General features: G+C 32.2%; 3 protein-coding genes across 7 annotated transcripts; all 3 read left to right on the top strand.

Moving 5' to 3' along the window:
- The first annotated feature begins 11,588 nt into the window (after positions 1-11,588).
- LOC146887836 (protein FAR1-RELATED SEQUENCE 5-like) lies at positions 11,589-12,745 on the top strand. The gene is made up of 2 exons (XM_085670425.1): positions 11,589-12,669; positions 12,726-12,745. The coding sequence occupies exons 1-2, from the start codon at positions 11,589-11,591 to the stop codon at positions 12,743-12,745; spliced, it is 1,101 nt and encodes a 366-aa protein (XP_085526551.1).
- Positions 12,746-13,440: 695 nt separating this feature from the next.
- On the top strand, positions 13,441-14,467 carry LOC114175374 (uncharacterized). Its single transcript, XM_028060148.1, has 3 exons — positions 13,441-13,884; positions 13,973-14,164; positions 14,303-14,467. Exons 1-3 carry the CDS (start codon positions 13,441-13,443, stop codon positions 14,465-14,467), a joined length of 801 nt encoding a protein of 266 aa, XP_027915949.1.
- Positions 14,468-20,768: 6,301 nt separating this feature from the next.
- On the top strand, positions 20,769-24,619 carry LOC114179925 (protein IQ-DOMAIN 29-like). Of its 5 annotated transcripts, XM_028066433.2 has the most exons (8): positions 20,861-20,878; positions 21,011-21,125; positions 21,470-21,614; positions 21,936-22,199; positions 22,372-22,560; positions 22,794-22,874; positions 23,222-24,143; positions 24,320-24,619. In XM_028066433.2, the coding sequence occupies exons 3-8, from the start codon at positions 21,519-21,521 to the stop codon at positions 24,349-24,351; spliced, it is 1,584 nt and encodes a 527-aa protein (XP_027922234.2). In that variant the 5' UTR covers positions 20,861-20,878; positions 21,011-21,125; positions 21,470-21,518; the 3' UTR covers positions 24,352-24,619. The 5 variants fall into 5 exon arrangements, with proteins under 5 accessions (XP_027922235.2, XP_027922234.2, XP_027922233.2 ...); XM_028066434.2 differs by lacking the exon at positions 21,011-21,125 and having other exon boundaries at positions 20,769-20,878; XM_028066432.2 differs by lacking the exon at positions 20,861-20,878 and having other exon boundaries at positions 20,886-21,125.
- The last annotated feature ends 303 nt before the right edge of the window (positions 24,620-24,922 follow it).

Raw genomic sequence — 24,922 nt, 5'->3', positions numbered from 1 at the left:
CAGAGTTTCTGAAATTTGGAAGAATATTGGAATTGTGTCCATTGAAGACCACAAGCTGCTTCACTGTGTATGCTACCTTTATCGCCTCTCTTTTCCATCTCGTCTCTCTTATAGAGGAGATGAATGAGTTGGAGTGTGAGTAAGGAGAATAATGTACCAGAGTGTGAATGACGAAGAAAGTGAGCATTTGAATAAGGTTTAATTATACCTTTGGTCCTCATTTTGGAGTCAAAATCTCAAAATAGTACCCAAATTTTTAAAAGTCTCAAATTGCTCCCCTTTTTTGTTAAAAAGTTTCAAGTTTGCCTTTTCTGTTAAGTCAAGGTTGACGTCGTTAGAGGGAGTGACACGTGTTAGTATTATGCCAGATGTCATTTTCTTAGTCTCAATTTAGTCCCTTTATTTTAATTTGTCTCAATTTAGTCCTAATTTTTGTAAAAATTAGCAATTTTGTCCCTCTCCAAATTGAAATCAAATTTAATTTCTATATAAATATACACAAATATTTTCATCAAAATTGATATATCAAGTAAATATTTTTAACCAAATTAATTTCATTTAATTAATATTTTACATTGAACTTTATTTAAAATTGTTTTAAAGTTGTTAATAGAAAATAATGTTAATAGAAAAAATTTCATAAATTAACTAGTTTATGTAACAATAAAACACATAAATTTAAAATTTGAAAACAATTTTAAGTAAAGTTGAATGTGAAACACAATTTTAAATAAACTTAGCTATGTTAAAAATATATAATAAAAATATCAATTTGAATAAAAATATCAAATTTAATAAAAATATTTGTATAATATTTATATAAAATTAATTTTTGTTTCAATTTGGAGAGGGACAAAATTACTAATTTTTACAAAAATTGGGACTAAATTGAGACAAATTAAAATAAAGGGACTAAATTGAGACTAAGGAAATGACACCTAGCATAATACTGACACGTGTCACTGTCACTGCCACATCACTCTATCACTATCACGTGGCACGATGATAGCTTGACACGTGACAATTTTTTGATTTTTTTCAAAAAATTCAAAAAAAAATAAAAAATAAAAAGTAAAATTCAAATAAATAAAATAAAAAAATTCAAAAAATCAAGGAACTGACACGTGACACCCCATTTAACGCCGTCTAACCAGACTTAACAGAAAGGGAAAACTTGAGACGTTTTAACAAAAAAAGAGACCAATTTGAGACTTTTAAAAATTTGGGTACCATTTATAGATTTTGACTCCAAAATGGGGATCAAAGACATAATTAAACCTTTGAATAATTTGAAAATGTGAAAAAGGCACAAAATAATTCCTTGATTCGTCGTCACTTTCAATAAATTAAAAGAAGATATTTTCTAAATTAAAAAAAAATAGAAAACAGCTTTAATATTTTTTTAAAACCGTCTGAGTAAATAAAAATTATAATCAGTTTTAGTTAAAGTTATATATTTATCTTAAACTTATAATTCTTTTAATTTATATTTATCTTAAACTTATAAGTCTTTTAATAAAATTAAAATTTATATATCTAATTTTTTTCTCCATTTATTACATGTTTTAGTTAATTTATTAATATTTATATTTATAATTTATATTTTAATATATACAATTATATTTAAAAAAATTTAAATATTTCAATTAAAAATAATTTTAAAAATTTAAATTAGAAGTATTTTAAAATATTTAAATTAAAAATAGTTTTAAAATATTTAAATTAAAAATAATTTTAAAATATCTAAACTAAAAATAATTTGAAAATATTTAAATTAAAAAATATATATATTTATACTAAAATTTAAAAAAATAATTATAGTACATTTTAATTGAGAAACAATAGTTACAAATATATTTTCTAGTAAATTTGTAGACGAACCAGCTACAATTCTATTTCTTCACTATTTCGTCATAAAATTAGTGAGAGATTAGCTACAAATATATGTTCTAGTAAATTGTAGCTATTTTGCTACGAAGAAGTTACAAATTGTTTCCTTCACTATTTCCTCGTAAATTAGTGAAGAATTAGTTACAAATATATGTATTGACAAATCTGTAGTTATTTTACTACAGACTCACTACAATTTTATTCTTTCGCTATTTCTCACTAATTAGCGAGGAATTAGCTACAAATATTTTCACTTCCTAATTTCTCTAGCTGTTAGAAATATTTTATTATAATTTAAAAAATAAATAATTAAAATAAAAATTCTACTATTACTCATGTTTTTATATACCTTTAATTTATGGGTTAATGTGTTTTATGGCTAACGGCTATATTCTTATTGCAATTTATTGCTTTGTCTCCTTTTGCTACCTATAAATACCACCTAGGTGCATGAGGAACAACAACAATCAGAGAGACAACAAACTCTAGAGTTTTTCTAGAGAAATGTTTTTCTTTTCTTTTCTATATTATCTTTAAAGTGGTGTTCATAAGGTTCGGAATAGGGGCGTTTTCTCTCTAAGGATAGCGCTATGCGTGCCTCAACTCAGGATATTTCTACTTCTTACTTTTTATCTATTATTTATTATTGTTATTATAATTGTTGATCTCTGATTAATATTCATTGTTTTATATATTGTCTTAGTATTATTATTGAGTTAATAATTATTATTATATTATTTCATATTTATATTATTATTAATATTATTTGAGCAATCATTTTCTAACACTAGCAAAATAGAAATTTTCTTGTAATAATAATGTAAAAATGGAATTTTCACTTACAACTCTATTAACTTAGCAAGATCTGGAGAATGGGTTTATTCATAGCTCTAAAAAGTTTAAATGTTCATACTTTTAAATATTTCACTATGGCTATAGGATATCATGATAATTCTAGATTTTTCTATAAATATGAAAGTCAAGATAATTATAGAGCTAAAAAAATTCTAGAATAGTAACAATATTGTTACAATTATTCTGTCTGTTATTTTTATCTTTACAAGAAAAAAAAAACTATTATTCCTCTAAATTTATCTTTGAATATTATTTATGATTTTCACTCAAAGTATAGTTTTTTTTATCATTTTGACTAATTTAGAAACACTACTAAAACATTCATATTTTTTTGCCAATTTTGTTTCAATTTTTTTTAGAAAATACTTGTAAATTTTGTTATGAAAACAAAATGGTGGAAATTGATGTCAATTTTTTTTCAAAATATTTTGTATAAAACACTTTTCACAACAAATTTTGTAGGAAATACTTACAATTTTAATAATTTTTTAGGAAATAATTACCCACGAAAAAATTACTTGCCAATTAAGATTCCTAAAAAAAAATAACAGGAAAAAGTTTTTCTTGCAAATTTGCAAGAAAAATCTCAAGTAATATAAGAATTCTTAATAATGAAACAAGAAATGTGCAATTAATTTTATAATAAATATAATAAAAATTTATATCAACTAGATACGAGATTGATTTATAGTACATAAATAAAAACAATTATCATTTTACAAGCTCATTTTATGATAATAAATTAGATTTAAAATTCACTTTTGATATGGTAAGAGATATTATTCTAGTTAAATTTACTAAATTTATTGTTTTATCAAACCACTTATGAGTAAAAATAATCCTTACCTTCTACATTATAATTTTCTTAAGTTATAATAGGTTGAAAAGAGTGTTTCCAGAAACAATAGATGATTCAGAAACAACAAATATGAAGGAAAGAGGACTTTAGATAGCATCTTAGTAGTTAATGATGTTGTGGAAGATTGTAGGTAAAGAAAAAAGAGTGTGGTAATTGTTAATGTGGATCTAAACTCTAATTACCATTGTGTCTATCTTAGTTAATGGAAGTCAAACCCAAAGTTTAGATCAACAAAAGGTTCGAGGTAAGGGGATCCAATGGCCCCACTTTTATTCCTTGTAGTAGCAAAGGGGTTAGAAGGAATTGTGAGATAAACAACAAAGAAATAATTGTACTAAGGTGTGAGTGTGAGGAACAAGGGCGTTGAGGTTGGCTTACTACAGTTTGTAGATGATACTGTATTTGTTTATGAAGAAAGTACTCACAACATACTAGTTATAGAAGCTAACCTGAGAAGCTTTGAGTTGTTGTGTGGTCTCAAGACTAAGTTTTGTGAAAGTAAGATTGGAGGACCAGGGTTGAACATGGAAGTAATGGATAATTTCTCTAGGATCCTATACTATAGATATATGAAAGCCATGTTTAAGTACCTAGGTATACCAATAAGCAGGGCTGAACATATTTCTTAAACTATACTATAGTTAATTGTACTATATTAAATAAAATTATTTATAATATTAATTGAATTGAATTATATTAGTTTTAGAAAACTAAACTCTTATTAAGTTAACAAAGTTATCTGTTGAACTATAGTAAATAGACTTTTGAAATGAAAGAAAAGACTAAGAAAGTAAAGTACCAACAAATAAGATATTGGTTTTCTGTTTTAGCCTTTGCTTTTTCACATTGAAATATTTTTTTTTACTCTATTTTAATTTTTTTTATACTATTAACAATTAATTTATTAAAAAAATTATAAATTTATGTTAGATCTTATTTTTTATTTTGAATGAATTTTATTATGTAATGTTATTTTTATGTTATAATTTTACAAAAATTTGTTTTCAACAGTTAAGTTGTGTCACAATTAACATTTTTATAATTTTTTTTATTTATATTAAAGTTTTCCGTAACTTAAAATTAATTAAAATATTAAAATTAATATAATAAATATAAGTATCGGTATTAACGTATTTTTTATATTTTAAAATCTTATGTAATATTACTTTTCAGTTTTACGATGTTTATTATGTTGCGTGAAATTTGTCAAAAGGATTTATTTTAGAAAATTCTCAAAATTAATATTTTTTTAACATTTGTATTCATTAATATTTGTGTAAAAAATGTTCTAGAAATTTTATGAAGTTCTAAAATATATTTCGTGAAGCAACGAACCAATAACTTTTTATATTTTTTAAGAATTTTTTAAAATAAATCCTCTTTAAAAAAGTTGATGCCACATAATAAATATTTTAAAACAAAAAATAATATTACATAAAATTTTAAAATAAAAAAATACGTTAGTATCAATATTTATATTTATTATACTAATTTCAATATTTAAGTTACGAAAAACTTAAATCTAAATAAAAAATTATAAAAATGTTAGTTGTCACAAAATTTAATTTTTAAAAATAACTTCTGTAAAATCATAAAATCATAACATAAAAATAACATTACATAGTAAAATTCATTCAAAATAAAATAAGATCTTGAATGAATTTATAATTTTTTTAATAAATTAATTATAAATATTTTATAGTTTTCTCAGAGAAAGAGTAAAGAAAAAAAATTAAGATAAAATAAAATAAATATTTCAATATGAAAGAGAAAGAATAGAACGTAAGACACAAAACACATAAGTCCAATTCTTATCCTAATACCAATATTTTATTTGTGGTATTTTGCTCTTTCAATCTTTTCTTTCACATTAATAACCTATTTACTATAGTTCAACAGTTAACTTAGTTAATTTAACATAAGTTTAGTTTCTTAAAACTGAACTATTTTATAATACAGTTCAACTATTATTATGAATAGTTTAGTATATTTTAGTTTAATATAGTACAATTAACTATAATTTAGTATAGTTTAGTAAATTATGCCAAGCCCTACCAATAAGGGGGAATCCAATAAAAAACAGTTTTGGCAAGTTATGGTAGACAAAGTTAAGCATAAGTTAACTAGTTGGAAAGGTAGGTCATTGTCATTTGTTAGTCATTTTGCCTAATAAAGTCTGTCATTTTAGCACTTCTTTTATATTATCTATCTTTCTACAAAGTGTAAAAAGGTGTATGTAAAGAGCTCATAAAAGTATAAAGAAATTTTCTTTGAGGTTGGGGATCTGAGGATAGAAAGATAACATGGATTAAATGTCAAACCTTATATAAGACTAAGGAAAAAGGAGGATAAGGAATTATAGATATTGTTAACAAAGTCCTTTTAGAAAAATGGAAATGGAGATTAGGCATGGAAAATCAAGGAAAGTGGAATGAAATTTTATAATCTAAGTATAGATCTTGGAGAAACTTAAATGATTTTAACACAACATAGAAGGGATCCTAGTGGTGGAAAGATATATGCTTTATTAGTGGATGCATCCAACAAAGGGTATTGGTTGAAAATAGTGTAATATGGAGAGTAGGAGAAGGAAATAAAATTAAGTTTTGAAGAAAAATGGGTAGGAGGAATATCACTCTATTGTAGGTTTCCTAGTCTATTTACAATTTCAAACGTAAAGATAAAACTATAGGGGAGTTGTGGGTTGGGTATAGGAGAAAGCCCAACATGAATTATTACAATTCATAATGGCCAAACTTTCAAAAGAGATTGTGAGGATTCCTAGGTATGGAAGAAGGAAGAAGAAGAATCATTTTCTATGAGGTTCACATATAATATATTGCAAGGTAGGCTAGGTGGGGAACATGATAGTGCTTTTTAAGTCCTTGTGGAGCTAAAATGTTATTCCGAAGGTGCAAACATTAAGGAAGAGGGTAATGATAATAAGGTGGAAACAAAGGAAAAATTAGTAAGTAAAGGTACATAGTTAGGTAATATCTCTTGTGAGTTGTGTACAAAAAATGAGAACATCAAACATATCTTCTTTGACAATAAAATTACCCAAACTATGTGGGAGATGTGTGATAGGTAGGTGAGAATGACTACAATGCATCACAACCAACCCATTGTTAACTTCCAACACTTTCATATATGCAAATAAATGGAAAACAAAAATAAAATATAGAAAGGAACATGGTTAGTAATTATCTAGAAAATTTGGAACCATAAAAATGGAATAATCTTTAAACAAAGGAAAGTAGACCTAGAAATTTTTTTTGTATGGCACAAGTGAGTGCATGGTTACCTAATGCTACATTTTCATATAGTGATTGGTACCAATGTCCAATTCAAGGCTTAAAGTCATTGTGAAATTTAGTTATGGAATTATTAATCCAAGACATATACACATTAGGATAAACAACATAGGAATGCTGGTTTTCGTTTTGTAGGGATAGATAATGTTAGGGAAGCGTTGGGAAGACCTGTTCTTTTATTGCAAGTACTAGTGTTGGGGAGTACAAATCTTCTTTTTACAAGAATTAGAGCTGTTAAAATAGGTTGGAACCCGTAAGCCAAATCAGCCCACCACGAGTTCGAGTCGGATTGGGTTAAAATTCTTTTACAAATTTCAATACGGGTTGATTTTTGACTTGACCCACTTAGAACCTGGCTCACCCGGGTTGAACCCGTGGTGAGCCAGGTTGGCTCACCAACTCGCAAATAAAGGGTCACACAAGTGTTTTTTTATTAAGTTGGGCTTTACATTTGGGTCGAGTTAGGTTTTTTTTTAGCTAACACATTGATACTTTGTACTTTTATGATTTTAGTTTGTATTTGGAGTTTAACATCTTTTGGAATGTATTTTTGGATTATATTGAAGTTTATTTAGATTTTAATCAAAATTATAATTTAGTTTTGACTGAAAAAAATAAAAAAATTTTATTTTTTTAATTGAGCCAGTGAGCCAACCTGTTTAATCCACTAATCTGTGGTGGGCTAGGCCATGTTTGAATTGTTTTGGCTTGCTAATAAGTGAGTCGAGTTGGGTTGACTCACTAAGTGGCCAACCTGTGGTGGGTCAAGCCAGGTCGGGCCGGGTTACCCATTTTGACAACTCTAGCAAGAATGGAGCTGGGAGATCAAAACCACATGTAGGGATGATGGACGTTGTTTTCGCGTCTCTAGCAAGGGCTACTTCAAAGGTCGTGAGACTTTATCATGGTTAAGACTTTCATGCTGCTTCAAGGGTTGTGAGACTGTATCAACTCAAACCTCCCCTTATTGATGTATTTGGGTAGTCAATAACCGTTTATGATGTTTACACAATTTAATGTAATAGTATTCTTTGTTTGTGATTATATTTATTATTGTAAACATTTTCAGACTAGAAATATGATTTTGCCACTAATTTACTTATTTTTATCAAGTTTTTCTCCCTAATACATAATTAAAAAATTGCTAATTAATGACAGAAAAAATTTTGTTGATAATAACGAATATTTGTCGGTAAATGAAATTTAACAATGGATTACCAATAACCAAAAATCAACCTATAAAATGGTCATCGATAAATTTTATTAACGGTAATTTATTGGTAAGCATATGTTGGTAATTACAGACAAATTCTCACCATTAGTAAAATCCATCAGTAAATGTTGCGATTGTATATTATTTTTCCTCTTTTTTTCTTCTTCTTTTCCTCTTTTTTTCTTTTTCCTTTCTTTCTTCTTCTTCTTTTTCCTCATATTCCTCCTTCCCCTCTACCACCATTGCCACCACCACTGATTTTGGCTCTCCTCCTCCCTATATTCTCCTCATCTTCCATTTCCTTCTCCTCCTCCTCTAACTCTAGCTGCTATCGTTGTCATGCCTCCACCACGAACTTCAACTTCTCCTCCTCCTCCTTTTCTCTTCTTCTTTTCTACTACTCACACATCTCCATTTAACTTATAAAAAAAATCTCATCAGAGTTGGTGAGAAATTTTTTGCTCATTTTACTGACAAATATTACCATTGGATACAATACCAACAACAATATTTGTCGATAATATAAATTCTAATTTACTGGCAAATGCTACCAATAGATTTTACCTACGAATTCATTACGGACAAATATTCTCATCAATAATTAAGAAAAAAAATTCTTGTAGTAATAGGTTATTTTTTAACACATGCTAAGTAATATTGATACCTACAAAATGTGTAAGCCTAATACGATGCTATTTTTTACATATTTTTTTGTAAAATAGTTAGAATATCCTAAATGCTCTAATTTTATTAAATTCATTTTTTTCTAATAAAAAGACATAATATTGTATAGATAAATACATATACCATGAATAGAGTAGGAGTTATAGTTTATGATTTAAATTTTTGGCTTTTCAGATTTGGTAAGTTTTACTTAGTGGGGTAAACTTGTGGTATTGTTTTAATGAACTTTGATCATTCAGAAACGGGAATTGAGTGCTAAGATAATAATGTTCCAAAGCTCCTCTCCAAATTAGGAATTGCTCTACTCATTTAGGAGATCTTGAATAGTATAGGATGGCTATTCTGCATTATATTACTATATAGAATCTTATTTTAGATCGTTTTTATGCTATTTTTTCTTTTGTGATATTTATATTAAGTTACATTTTGGAAGATCATTGAGTTGGAGTTATTATGTTTTAAAATATGTGGATTTCCATAATTTTTTTTTCTTTCGGCAAAGAATGGTAAAAATTTATAAAGGATAACTATGTACTATTCCCATAACTTTTACATTCCATACAAAAATTTGTAGTTTCATCTTTTGTATATATTCACGTTTGGAAATTTTATTAGTGTGTAGGATAAAATTTTATATTCTGTATCAGTTGAAGCTTTGTTGTTATAACTTTGGTACGGGGCCTTCTCCCTGCATCTCCAACAGTTCTTCTGTACCCCCAAAATTGACCATTATACCCTTATTTAACATATGGGTGAGAGTGGGTGAAAGTGGGTAGGGACACAGTAAATTTCATTTACTGCGTCGCCAACGTCCCTGCCCTGCACCCCCAAAATGTAACTATTAGTATTTCTTCTACTCCCGTTTCTTCTCCATCCTAGTGTCTGCTTTCATTTAAAATTTTGCTCAGTTTCATTCTCTATACTCCGTGGTCCCTGAGAGCTTTAATTTTTCTGTCCTTCATTCGTTCATTGTCTCTGGTGGTGGTGGTACCTCTTCTGGTTTGTATCACTTTCATTTATTTTTTTTGTAAAAATCATTATTCTCTCAGTGTCTTCAGTTTGCGTTGTGGTTATTGTGATTGAAGTTTCTGTCATTGTTGGTTCTTTGAAGGAAGGTGGTTGTGAGTAACTGCGTTATCTTCTCTCCAAGTGGTAGTTCCCGTCTATCCAGGTTAGCCTTCATACCAGCTTAAGTTTTTTCTGTTTGCTTGTGATGTGAAACGGAATTTGTTTTCCGTTTCATAAACTATATAACGAAATCTTTTATGAAACGGATTCTCGAATGCGTTTCAAACTTTTACCAAACGGAATACAAAAGTTGTTTCACAAAAAAAGTCAAAATGTATGGGAAACGGAATACAGATTCCGTTTCATAACATTTTGAAACGGATTCTGTAATCCGTTTCATAAAAAAAATTACTATTCTTTTTGAAACGGAATACAGATTCCGTTTCATAACACTGTGAAACGGATTCTGTAATCCGTTTCATAAAAAAAATTGCAATTTTTTTATGAAACGGATTACAGAATCCGTTTCACAGTGTTATGAAACGGAATCTGTATTCTGTTTCCCATAAATTTTGATTTTCCCATTCATAACAAAATTACACCCCACCCCATTACTTTTAAACCTTACTCTGTGGTAAATATATATATAGATAGATATACATGACTCATGTTCGTAGCTGGTTGTGAGGATGCTGTAAGTCACCTTTCTTAATTTAATAATAGAGTTTCTTACAATGACATTTGTTTTTGGTGTTTTAATTCAATGAAGGCATAAGCCTAATGCGTTTCTTAGATGATAAATTAGAGTTGATAAGCCTAATGCATTTCTTAGATGATAAATGAGAGTTGATAAGGAATCCGTTTCACAATTTTATGAAACGGAAAGTGTATGCCGTTTCCCATAAATTTTGATTTTTTTGCTTACACCCCATTCATAAAAAAATTACACCCTCACCCCATTACTTTTAAACCTTACTTTTAAACCTTAGTGGTAAATAAACCTTGCATGATAATCTCTTCAAAATTACACCCACACCCTATTTCTTTCTTCTTGATTCCATTTCCAGTTCCGACAACAATGTGCAAAGAAAAGAAGTCGTGAATAAGATTGGTGGCATGCATGTACATGTTGTCGTCGTCTAAGAAATAGAATTGAATCAGTTATTTCATTCAAATTCCCGCTCCTTATTTGCATGGTTGTTTTGTCCGACAGACAAAACACTGAAACATCAAATAGAAACCAATTTTTTTTTCCAAACGGATTACATAATCCGTTTCTTAAAGATGTGAAACGGAATTTGTAACCCATTTCACCAAGTTGCCTGTCCTTTTTTGTCAAACGGGTTTTGGGATCCGTTTCATATGTTTGTGAAACGGAAGGTATTCCGTTTTATACTTGGATTTTGTGTGTTGGTACTGAATGTTGATACGTGTATATTGTGTTATTGGTGAATTTTTAATGTGAGTAAATGTATACTGTGTGATTGGTGAATTTTCTAACGTAAATCATGCAATCAGTTATGAATATCAGCATGCAATCAGTTTTCAATTTTTGATACGTGTTGCATTCACTCTTTTTCTCTGATACGTGTTGCATTCTTTTTTTAATTGCATTATTTTTTAATATTCTTATGTATTATGTGGTTACCCTGGATGGGTTATTTACGTATTAATTTTTTTATTATAGTTCATTATGGAAGATCATCATTTTAGTTATTTGAGTTTCTTGGATTCTCAAGCGGATTCTCAACTAAATTGTAGTCTCATGTCAGAGTTTTCTGATTTTGTTCATGATATCTGCGAACAAGATTATACATCTCATTTTTCAACCGATGATATTTTCTCAACACGTGAAGATTTAATTAAATGGGTTAGAGGGGTTGCTTATAATCTTGGATTTGTTGTTATTATTCTAAGATCGGATAAATATAATGGACAACCTGGAAGAAAGACCCATGTATTATTAGGTTGTGAAAGAGGTGGAAAATATAGAAAATACAAGTGTGATGCAGAACCGAGTTTATCTTGGACAAGAAAATGTGATTGTCCCTTTAGATTGAGAGGGAGACCCATATCTCAAGGGGAGGGATGGGTGTTGAATGTAAAATGTGGTTACCATAATCACGATGTCTCATCTACTCTAGTTGGTCACCCCTATGCGAGTAGGTTGAAGTCTACTGAACAGTCGTTGCTTGTTGATATGACTAAAAGTCAAGTAAAACCTGCAAATATACTTCTCACTCTTAAAGAAAAAGATGAGTGTAATGTTACAACTCTGAAGCAAGTGTATAATGCAAGATATAGGTACAAACGTTCAATAAGAGGTTTAAGAACTGAGTTACAACAGTTAATGTTGATGTTGGAACGTGATCACTACATCCATTTTAGTAGATGTCTTGATGAATCTGATGTGGTTAACGATTTGTTCTGGACCCATCCTGATGCTGTGAAGTTGTTAAATTCATTCAATATTGTGTTCTTAATGGATAGTACCTATAAAACCAACAAATATCGGTTGCCATTACTTGAGATTGTTGGTGTGACCTCAACAGGATTAACTTTCTCAGCCGCTTTTGCATTTTTATCTAGTGAAAAGCAAAATAATTTCATTTGGGCTCTTGAAAGGCTAAAAGGTCTGTTTATGACGTCCGAGGGTGGTCCACAAGTCATTGTAACTGATAGGGATCTTGCTCTAATGAATGTTGTTGGCATTGTGTTCCCTGAGTGTTATCATCTTCTATGTCGTTTCCACATTCAAAAAAATGTGCAGGCAAAGTGCAAAATGTTAGTAAATTCTGTTGATGCATGGGATGTTGTATTGCAAGCCTGGGAGAATGTGATGGACTGTGAAGATGAATTAAAGTTCAACGAGTGTGTTCATCGCCTTGAGCTTGTTTGCCAGCCATGGCCTGTATTCTTTGAATATGTTGACGACTCGTGGATCATTCCTTATAAGAAATTCTTTGTGAAGGCATGGACGAACAAAGTTATGCATTTGGGGAATACAACATCAAACAGGTATGTTTGCATTTTGCTATTAATTAATTTTTTTTATTAATGGTTTATATGATTTCCTTGTATAAATTGTACTAGGGTTGAGTCTGCTCACTGGAGTCTGAAGAAAGTTCTTGGAAGTAGTATGGGAGACCTTTGTTCGTGTTGGGATGGAATTCACAACGTTATTATCTTGCAACACAACGAAATTAAGGCGTCTTTTGAAAGAAGTATAAATATGATCAGTGACTCTTACAAGGCATTGAGTTATAGAAGATTAGTGGGAAATATTTCTAGATGTGCCTTAGAACTCCTTGCTCCAGAGTTGGAAAGAGTAAAGAAGATTGAATTCGATAGTAGTCGTTGTGGCTGCATTCTCAGACAAACTTATGGTCTACCATGTGCGTGTGAATTAGCACGATATGATCCTAAGATGATTCCTCTCCAAGAAATTCATGTCATGTGGACTAGGTTGAGCTTCTCAAATGTGTCGTCTTCACAATCTGAAGGGCAATTATCTATTCAGTGATCTACTGCTTAATCTTTTCAAAGAAGTTGATATTGCAGGAAAAGTGACCATAAAACATAAATTACATGACATAGTTTGCCCTTCCATGACATCGATGTTACCACCACCGAGTAAAGTTAAGACGAAAGGTGCAGCTAAGAGTCATAGATCAAAGAAGTCAACCAAACGTGATCCCTCATATTTTGAGCATGTGGACGCCTTCATTGAGTCCTCAAGACAAGACACATGTGTTGCAAAAACAGAAAACAACCTGAAGAGCAAACATGTAATTGAAGAGAAAGTAATACCCATGCTAGAACAGTTCAATCTTGTTTTTCATCCTTATATACTCGATGTTGTCGATGTTGTGGCGGACGATCATTGTGGATATAGATGCATTGCTGCATTGTTAGGTATGGGTGAGGAGTCGTGGCCTTTAATCAGACATGATCTATATAAAGAACTTAGTCAATGGCGAGATGAATATACAACATTAGTTGGAGGCTATGATCGTCTGAAAGAATTGAGAAAGTCTTTGCTAGTTCAATCACCATCAGGGGTATAACTTCTATACACCAATGTTGAAATTTATGTATTACAAGTTTTTTATGATTTTGTTTTATTATAATCTAATTAATTATATACAGGCTAATCGAGACAAGTGGATGACTATACCAGACATGGGGTATGTGATTGCTAATCGGTATAATGTAATCCTCGTGTGCTTGTCATCAGTTCAGAATTTGACGATATTCCCACTTCGTACATCCCCACCTATTTCGCAAAGTCAACATCGACTAATTTGTGTCGGACATGTTTACAATTCTCATTTTGTGCAGGTATATATGTTTATATATATATATATATATATATATATATATATATATATATATATATATATATATATATATATATATATATATATATTATTTTTATAAAGAACTTTATTTCTCTATTGACTAATTGCGTAATTACAGGTTCGTCTACAAGAAGGTTGTCCATTACCGACAGTGGATATCATATCATCTAGCAATTGTTACCCAAAGGCAAAAGGGTGGGCATCATTTTATAGAGATAGGATGCAAGCATTCCTAGATTTACACGTAGTGGATCGTAGTTATGTAGATCTCATGGAAGACTGATATTTGTTGATTGTATTAAGTATTTCACTGTTGTAGTTTGTAATTATTTTACCAATATATAAAATTCTAACTCCTTTGGCCAAGGGACTGATATATTTTGGCCTCATTGCTAACATTAAATAACTTAATATAAAATACCATATATAGATGAAATATCTTAATATAAAATCCAATAGAAATGTAAATTCTAACATCAAATACAAATAAATAGTAAATCGACTATCCAGACGTAGATGGTCGTCGACCTCGAACTCTACGTCCTCCTCTAGTCTCTTCCTCTTCAACGCCATCTTGAGCCATCTGCAATAACTCATGAGTGCGATCCCAAGCAACTGTGCCCTCCGTAACGTCTCTACAGTCTATCATCCGCTGAAGACCGCCTACAATGCGTTTCACGAGACCCTATGATAATAACAAGTTAATGTCAAATATTAAAAGTTACTAATAATATGAACAACTAAATTTGTAACATACCAATAAACCACTGGAAGATGATGACGGTGACGTCCTCTGAACTGTTATGTCATCTAGCAAATTTCGACGAAGTCGGGGCACAATCACAAGGCTAGGTCGGTCGGCCTCAGCTCCACGTAAAATCTATGGATGGGAGACTCTCCTAAACCACTGCAAATATCCATCTGAACATGAAAAAGGAGCTGGTGCTTGGACCACTTGATGTACAACAAACTGCTCGTGCTTTTTCCACCGATCATCAATAGCCTCAAAGTCCATCATGGGAAGCGAACTAGGCGGTCGTGGAATAGGCTGCATGAAGCCAAATTGTCGCAACACACGCTCCAGCAGATGACGGTGTACGAGGGTACCAACCCTCAGGAAGCCAAAAAACATGCCATGTGTTACAAGTTGTCGAGCAGCTCTATGTGCTACATATGGGTTCCAAATCATCCCATCATATGTCAAGCCATCCAATTGGACTCTAACATCAGCTATAGCGGAAATGGCGCGTCCAGTGACATAACGTAGAGCACGGGGTTCGGTCTCCACATATGTATCCCGTACTTGCTTCCTTCCCAATGTAGGGAAGTGCTCGTATATCCAAGCATGTATCAAATAACATTTCATTTAACCATTGTCATATAAAACTAAAAACAAGTAAAATAAATAATAAAATGTTATATAAATGGGTATCTGTAGAAGAGGTAGATATCCAGCTAATTGCTTTGTATTTGCAAAGCTGACATCTCCTAGCTGGTCATATAAGTGGACAAGAGCAGCAACTCCCCAAGCATATCTATGACGTGGGGAGATCTCTAAATAGCTCGAGAAAATGTGTACGAACATAGGTGGCGCTTTTGTTAGCAAATATCGTGCACCCTACAAGGTGCAAAAGATATGCACGTGCAGCAAACTCCCATAGCTCATTTTCACAATAGTTGTCATAAAACTCTCTCAGCCAACTAAGTCAGACCTGTGCACCCCGACTTTGATTCAGCTCCACACAATCCATGGCCCAGTCAACACCAAGAATTGTCGTCAAAATCTCAACTGAATCTTCATATTCAAGATTTTCAGTCGAGCAAAAGTTTCCACTGATGGGAAGATGGAGAAGTGACCATACGTCATCTAAAGTGATGGTCATCTCCCCAATGGGTAGATGAAAAGTATTAGTCTCGGGATGCCATCTCTCCACGAAACCCAATACTAACCCAAGATCAATATATTCATATAAAATATCGCACAGAGGCGATAATCCAGAAGCTAACACAAAAGGTGCAACAGAAGGGTGAGGACGTCCTAATTTCTTCACTTTTTTAATATGGGAGACCACTTTCACAACTCGGTCCTAACAAAAGAAACAAAAAAGAATAAAAATACTTAACAACAAAAAAATTAAACATATATAAAAACTTCTTACTGACCTGACCATCCCATATCATGCGTGCAACATGATCCACGTACCGGGTCAATAAAGATGTATCATATGGACCACCAGGAAATCCTCCACCATCGTTATCAATCCCCTGCTCGTCCTCCTGAGGAACGTCGGAAACCTCATTCTCAACAATATCACCTCAACAACATTAGCCTCATGCTGACCCCTTCTACGAGTCGAAGCTGTCGGTCTCTTCTGTGCACCACCCTGTCTGGAACTCTCGGGTGCATCATTTGAACCACGTCTAGATAAATTTCCTCAAGTCCTAACCATATCTATAATAAAATAAAATACAAATTAATAAATAAAAAAGACTCGCCCTCATCTTTCCTTTTTTTTTCCTCGTAAAAACAATAACTCTAAGTGCAAGTTCAATTTCACAAATTGAAGACTGATCATAATCAAATTAATTACATGAAACGAATTTAAATAAAAAACATTAAACGCATTCAAGAAGTAAATCAGATGCTAAAACGGATTTCATACTACGTTTCGTTGGAAAACCAAAAAACACAACCAAAACGGATTCCAAGTTCCGTTTCAGCAGTGTGGGAAACGACTTCCACAATCCGTTTCACCTAAAATAAAAAAAGGAAACGGGAAACGAATTCCACAATTCGTTTCCTTAAAAAAAAGGGAAACGAATTCCACAATCCGTTTCCTAAAAAAAAAACCAAAACGGGAAACAGATTCCACAATCTGTTTCCTTAAAAAAAAAACCACAAAATGGAGTTTGTATTCCGTTTCAGGTTTTTGGGAAACAGATTCCACATTCCGTTTCCTTAAAAAAAAAACACTCCTATTCGTGGAAAACCCTTCTTGTCAAATATTCAAACCAAATATTCAAACCAGTATCTTCTAATCTACTACTAAAAATAAATAAATCAATTAAAATATAAATACACACATGCATGCACTGTACTAATATTAAAAAACCAGTACTTAACTGTCAAAATTGGAGAAGCGGCACGAAAGGATGAAAGGCGGTTGCCGACGCTGGGGAGAAGAATGGTGTGTGGAGGAGAAAAGGATGTTGCGGAGGCTGGGGAGAACAACGGTGTGGAGGAGAAAAGGATGTCGCGGAGGCTGGGGAGAACAATTGTGGAAGTTGTGTGGGATAAGAGGGAGAAGGAGGATGAAGAGTGTGTGGAGGTGTGGAGGCTGTGTGCACAACGTCAGATAAAAGACTTGCACCTAGGTCAAAGATTCCAAGGGTGCAGGTTGCAGGGAATCTGCTTTATTAGGGTGCGTTTTGGGTGCAGGGGTTTTGGAGGTGCAGTGCGGTGAGGGGTGCAGGGGTTTTGGGGGTGTAGTGCGATGAAAGAGATAAAAGAAATAGTAACTGATTTTTTTACCATGGGCAAACATGGAAATAAAGTAGGTTTTGGGGGTACAGGAGAGATTATTGGAGGTGCAGGGAGAAGCCCCCCTTTGGTACAAATATTTTATTGTAACTACTGGATGCTTCATGGTTATGAACTCTATTTAGGTGGTTTCTTCCTCCACATCCCTTTTCTTCTTCCTGCACCTCCCTAAATTCAAAAATTCTCATTTTACCCTTTTGTCAAAAGTAAATGGAAACCCTAATTTCACCCTCCCCTCCATTCAATTCTCACTCGAGCTTTCTCCCCATTGCGTTTGTTCACCTTGCACTGCACCTCCATCTTCGTTTTGCACCTTTATTGCTCACTGCACCACGTCTTCATTGGATTGGTCAAGAAGAAGAAGAATATGGCTCTTGGGTTGTGCATGAAAGAAGAAGAAAAACAAGGGAAGAGATTTCTAGATTATATATTCCTGATGTTATTTTTCGATCTGGAAATATGTTTAGGAACACTCATTTCAAAAAAAACAATTTATATTCTAGATTTTTCGGAAGGTAATTTTTGGATTTGAAGATACCTTCCAAAACACCTAATATGGAAGGTTTAAAAGAAATACATTATGGAATTGGTGTTCTAGGAGATATTTTTGGATAAGGACCTTCCGGAACACTCATTTTGTAGAAAAAATTATTTCGGATTAGGTGTTTCAAAAGGTATTTTTTGGATTAAAGAATACTTGTAGTGGTGATGTCGAACTTTAAGCCTCACTTCTCTACTAGTGTCGCAGTCTTTGTGGTCGATGTCTCTAGTCGACCTTAAGTTCTTGGAACAGTTAATCTACTTGGATGATACCTGCACAAGATACTTTGATACTCAAGTTAGTTCTAATCCGAGATAGGTTTGTAATGAATGCAAATATAAAGATCCCAACTATTATTCTGGGATCCTATATTTATAATGCCCCTAATGAGCTTTTACCTTTTATAGGCCTACCATGGACTAATCACGCCACAATCTTCATTATATAAGTAATCCAAGATTTACATCTATCAATCCTACTTAGTTCACTTTCGCGTGAACTCTCTTAGGTTTCATGACATACCTTGGTTTATATCGTGCGTGGTCATAATCGTGTTGCCAATACCGACAATAATATAGTTGTCGATTTGAGTGCTTGGTATTAGGAGTGGCAATACGGGCCGGCCCGGCCCGTTTAGGCCTAGCCCGCATAAGGCCTGCACAATGCGGGCTGCCCCGCCCCGCCCCGCATACTCCTTGGCCCGCGGGCCGGCCCGTTTTTTTTTAATTTTTTTAATTTTTTTTAAAAATTTTATGATAAAACTTTCAATGTTTAAAAATTTGGAAACTTTAAGAAGTTCACAAAATTAAGTAAAGACTTTGGGGAATTAGATGATAAATTGATAATTCAACATTTTCATCATATTCATACTATGACATACACAATGTATTCTTTAAATTTTAGCACATTAAAAATTATATAATACTTGTCTTTTCCAGTTATACAAGAATTTGAAACGTTAATGCAAGAGTCCATAAAAGAAGTAATTAATATACATAAGTGCAAGTTTTTTTTTAATTTTATGCGGGCTTGCAGGCCGACCCGCGCGGACCGCGGACTAGCTCGTGCGGGCCACGGGCCTATGAGGGCCGAGCCCGCGCGGGCCTGTGGGCTCACTATCCTGACCCGCCCCGCATTTTTTCTGCAGGCCTGCGAGCCGGGCCCGTGAGCCAGGCCCTAATTGCCATCCCTAATTAGTATGGATGTGTACCAAAGGATCTGTATTACACTAATGTAATAGTTTATAATTTTTCTTTTGTTACGGTATATTTTTATTAAAAATTTGAGTAAAAATATGTAATATAATAAACTATCTCTTTACAAAAGATATATATATATATATATATATATATATATATATATATATATATATATATATATATATATATATATATATATATATATATATATATATATATATATATATATATATATATATATATATATATATATATTGTGTGTTCTATTCTTTTAGAGTAAGTTTGGAAAAGTGTGATAATAAAAGATGTTATTATATGCGCCATTTCAGACCATGTAAAAAGGCTTTTATTTTGTTACTATACTGGAAAGAAGAAAAGTAAGCTAGATTACCAAATTTAATGTTTCTTCGAATTTAAAATGCTATTTATATATTATTAAAAAAGGATAATGTGAAACTGTAACAATGTTCAGCAGTTGTATCCTAACCTGCCATCACAGTGTTTTATTTTATTTTTAAACTTTAAATATTTAAAATAAATATAAAATTAACATTTTAATAATTCTATTTTAGCTTATTATTGACCTTCTTTTAATGATTTCACCAATTTTTAATTTGATTACTGGATTTTTTCTCTAAATTTTCAGGTTGATTTTAATGTTTAATCGGCTTTTCACTTCCAGGAAGAAATAACGTGAGGTCCAAATGCATTAAAATAGTATTTTAATTGAGTATTATTAGTAATATTTAATTTTTGTAAGGTACGGGAAAAGAAAGCACGTGAAATGATGCTAGTTTTCTTTCTTTTTTCTTTTTTCCTAATCATTGTTTCTCGCAAGGATAAATTGATAATACATAATTAAACTTACATTGTTTGAATTATGGCTTCGATCAATTACTTACGAATATGGTGATTGTAGTAAAATTTTTCGTTTTGGTACATGTAACAGGAGATTTTGAACAAAAAAAAAAAAACTTATTTCTTTCCATGTTTTAGATAAAAATCAAACGGGACAAAAACTGAGAAATTAATGTCTTGTATTAAAAATTAAAAACCTGAGATAATTTTAGTAACAGTACTAAAATATATAGCAGCTAAAAATACTCAATCCAAAAAGTGATCATAATATTTCATCCATTATTGCAACATGACAAAAGACACCTCAATTTTGAAATGACAAATGATTAGATGGATTTCAATTATTATAAGCAATAAAAAATGTACAAAAAATATATGTTGTAATTTAACAACAGACACGTATTAAGGCATAATAAACATAAAATATCTTCTTTGAGGAGATTTATAATAATCAGGGACCAAAAAACATAGCATAAAATATAGACTAAAATGAAGCATAGATATGTTTTTGTTAGATTTGAAAGATGAAAGATGAAACATGAAACCTCGATGGAGGTATCTTTCAGTGTGCATTACAGAGTCTGTTCAATTCCATAGGACACTGTCACTTCTGTCGGTTCCTTAATGACTGCCACGTTTATTTATTTATCTGTCTCTTAAATTAATTAGTATTGTTTTCTTTCAAAGTTTCTCTTCTCAGTTTCTTCAAATGCTATGTTCATTCTTTCTTTCTCGTTGGCATCAAACGTTTGTGGTTTTCCTACTTTCACTGTTTCCTTATGGGAAGGCGTGCACCCTGAAGGTGACTCTTCTTTGGCATTCTGTACAGAACAACCATTTCTGCTTCTCTTTGACTTCTACTTATTGTCCTTATTATCACAATATAGCCACTGCAGATTTTTTCTTTTTTAAATTACTCGTGGTTATTTCTGTGTGAGCACTGTTTAAATTCTGATAATAATAATAATAACAGTAATGTGTTAGTTCTATGCGAGAAGAAATTACAATGTGCTGGAGCTGATGTAATTGTTATTGTTGGAAGAAACTATTAGAAAATATAATTTGTCTTGCTCTAGATGTTTTACTGAAGCTTCCTCACTAAAGGGTTCTGTTCTGTTATATGTGATGTATATGTGATGCTTGCAGATTCTGATATTGGAATTCTGTGCTTTCTGAAGTATTGATATTTACTGTGATGGGAAGACAGAGTCCTGGAAAATGGATCAGAAACTTGCTTCTGGGGAAGAGATCGTCGTCAAAGTCCAAGTCTTCAAGAGAGAAAGATATTTATGTAAGTTTTTCTTTCTGGCCTTTGTGATAGGCCTCAGTCTTTGTTTATGTATAATCTTTCTCAATGTCTATATTATTATAGAAATAAAAGGGTGTCTGAATGATAAGAATCTTTAACTGGTCAAAATTTACCTGCAGCATTAAAGTGTTGTTTTTTTATTATTTAATCCAAATTATTGCTCATGTGTGAATGCCAGAAGTGCAAAGTCTTTTCTGAAATATTTCTAATTTGCTACTCTGGTTTTTATTGGCTGTAACAGTAATGTAAGCACTTAGACTTTCTAACCTGCAAGTTGTAATTGTGAATTCTGTTGTTGTAAAGAAACCTTTAAGTAACAAGGATGTTCTGGTGGTGTCTTCGGAGACATCAATGTCCTCTTCTATATCTGGTGCAAATGCTATTAAAGGAAAGCTATCAGAAAAGGAAGTAATTAGTGTATCATCAAACGATGGGGTAATTCTTGAAAATGAAGTTGAGCAGGCCAATGGAAAGTCTCTTGATGATTTTTGTTCTGAGGAACATAATGAGAAAAGCAGGCTAATAAAAACAGCAATAACAATTCAGGCTGCTATTAGAGGCTATCAGGTATTCACATCTTACATTTATACAATATCCTTTGGAAGTTATGTTCACTATCAGATTTTTATATGTCACCTGTTTGTACGAGCTTCTCCATATTCTAGGAGAAAAATAGCGAAAACAAAAAATTGAATGGTTCATGAATGCATAAAGTGATTCATATCTTATTCAATTGAAGGCGCGAGGGACATATAAAACTGTAAAGGTTATCATTCCACTGCAAGCTTATATTCGTGGCCAGTTGGTTAGAAGACAAGCTATTTCTGCTTTGTATTGTGTGAAGTCAATAGTTAGATTTCAAGCATTGGCCCGTGGTTACAAGGTTAGGCACTCTGATATTGGCCTTGCAGTGCAGAAAATTTTTAAGGTAAACATACTTGAACTAATGATATCAGCACAATCATCTGTGGTTTATGTTTGATAGACATTTTACAGGTTTTTCATTTAATCAAATTGAGAGATGTTAAAATACAACGAGAAAGTTTTAGTGATTTATGCTTCACATTTCATAGCTTTAATCACAAGATGAATTTTCATCAGCTACTTGACCTTTTACTCGTATGCATCAACTAACTGCTTCTGCAATATCTTTTTGCTCAGGATACTAAATTCTCGAAATCTATTGGAGTAGTTGCATCTACACAGGCAGTGAAGCTCTCAGATAATATCTTTGCTCACAAGGTAGCAAGTTTTTGTGTCTCATATACAAAGTGTAACTTTGCTCTTGTTCGCACTTGAGATGATATAGCTTAGCTTATTCAGTTCACTACAAACAAGAATTAAGATGTCATTATCAACTAATACTTTTACTGTCCATGAAAGATTGTTACCCTAATAAATTTAAGGTTGGTGTTCTTGCTACTTGCGTTCTTTCTTGTTTAGTTTGCTGAAATAGTATGCGTCAGTTATGTTTTGTCTTTCGGTTCTCTCGTGTTAAAGTATCCTATATGATTTTCATATGTTTGTCCTATTCTTGTCCCTTTTTCTTATTGTTTTAGATAATAAGTTATGATATATATGCCTTTCAGCTTCTGGCTTCATCACCCTCTGCTGTTTCTCCACATCTCAAATATAATACTGGTGAACCTAACTTTTGGGAATGGCTTGACCGTTGGACGAAATCACACTTTTGGGTACCTCTTCAAGAAGCGCAGAGATCTGATTCAGTGTCTGATAAGCAAAACGGAAGTTCTCAAACTGTAGAAACTAATAAGGGACAAGTTAAAAAAAATGCCAGGAAAGGACCTCATGATTTAGTCTCAGATTCCATAAAAAGTAAACGGAATCCAAAAAAGGATTCAAACCCCGCATTGCATTCAGCTAAGGAACATCCACCAAAGGAAATTGAGAAAAGGGGTTCTAGAAAATCTCAAATTCAGAATGTTTCTGATAAGTCGGAGGCTTCTAATGAGAAGACAACACACATCAGAAGAAAAGTTTCAGACCATACAAAAGTCAATGATGTTCCAGAGGCTGAAATTCAGAACATTTCACCAGAGAAGATGAAATGTTTGGCAGTGTCAAAGTCAGAAGAAGGTGATGCTGAGAAAAGTCTTACACAGCAAGCAGAAGAGCATGATAATAGTTTGATGAATGGTAAAGATGGAGGAGTGATTGAGGAGTTGAATGATGTGAAGAGTAAGAATTTCCAGAGAAGAGCTTCCCTGCCTGCTAATTTTACAGATCTTGAAAATGTGTTGCATGATAACACTCCAAGACTTCCAAGTTACATGGCTCCTACTGAATCTACAAAAGCTAAGCTAAGAGGACAGTGTTCTCCACGGTCTGTTAGTGATCTGGCAGATGTAAGCAGCATAACTCGCCGGCTTTCGCTTTCATCTTCGCTTAGCGGCAAGCTAGGTTCATTCTCTCCACGATCAGATAGATTGGCTGCCTTGACCAACAAGATAAGGACTGATAGATCTCTATCATCTTCAAGGGATGGAACTGGTAAGAATTTAAGATTTTCCACCCTTTTCACCTATTCATGAGATAAGATTTTTTGGTTTTAGTTGAAATAGTATGTACTTGAAATAAATGTGGAGTGCTTACAATAGTAGTGAACTCTGCATGAAGCCTTACTTTTTGGCATTCATCACTGTGTTGTGCATATTATCAAATTTCAGATAAGTTGATTCAACCTCAGTGGAGAAGGTGACGCTACATCATCCCTCAGATCAAAGATGCTGCAATGAGGTCCAACAGATAGTGAAATATATGCTGACTTTTCCCTTCTTTACTCATAATTCTTATGTATGATCATAAATATTGATGGATATGTCTTGTAATAAGAGTCTGTTTATTACTTTATTTCATGTATTTATGATACTATGAATGTGTTGGTGTTGGTGGGGCTATATTTAAATTTGTGATATTGTACTCCTCAAAAAATGGTTCCAAGGAGATGATTTCAAATTCTGAGAAAACTTTCGGATGATGTGTATAATGCTATAGCAGCAGAGATGAGATCTAAATATGGTGAGACCGATAACAATGCAGCGCTATCCTATGCCTCAATAATGTTAATGGGACAGTTGCATTTCTCAACTTTATATGCCCCCTAACTTTGTTTTCTTCATCATTGCCTTCAACTTATTATTATAACTTACATGTCCAAGTCTCGCATGCACAAATATTGTCTCATTCTTTCTTGTCATGTCTACATATGCCTCGTGTTAGCATCACATATCATGTCTACATATGCACAAGAGGTGTTTGATGAAAACAAC

The sequence above is a fragment of the Vigna unguiculata genome, chromosome 3 (assembly GCF_037176805.1).
Source record: "Vigna unguiculata cultivar grain cowpea cultivar isolate G323 ecotype 2 chromosome 3, ASM3717680v1, whole genome shotgun sequence".
In the NCBI taxonomy this organism is placed as follows: domain Eukaryota; kingdom Viridiplantae; phylum Streptophyta; class Magnoliopsida; order Fabales; family Fabaceae; genus Vigna; species Vigna unguiculata.
The sequence above is the reverse complement of the archived record's forward strand: the minus strand, read 5'-3'. Positions and strand labels throughout refer to the sequence as shown.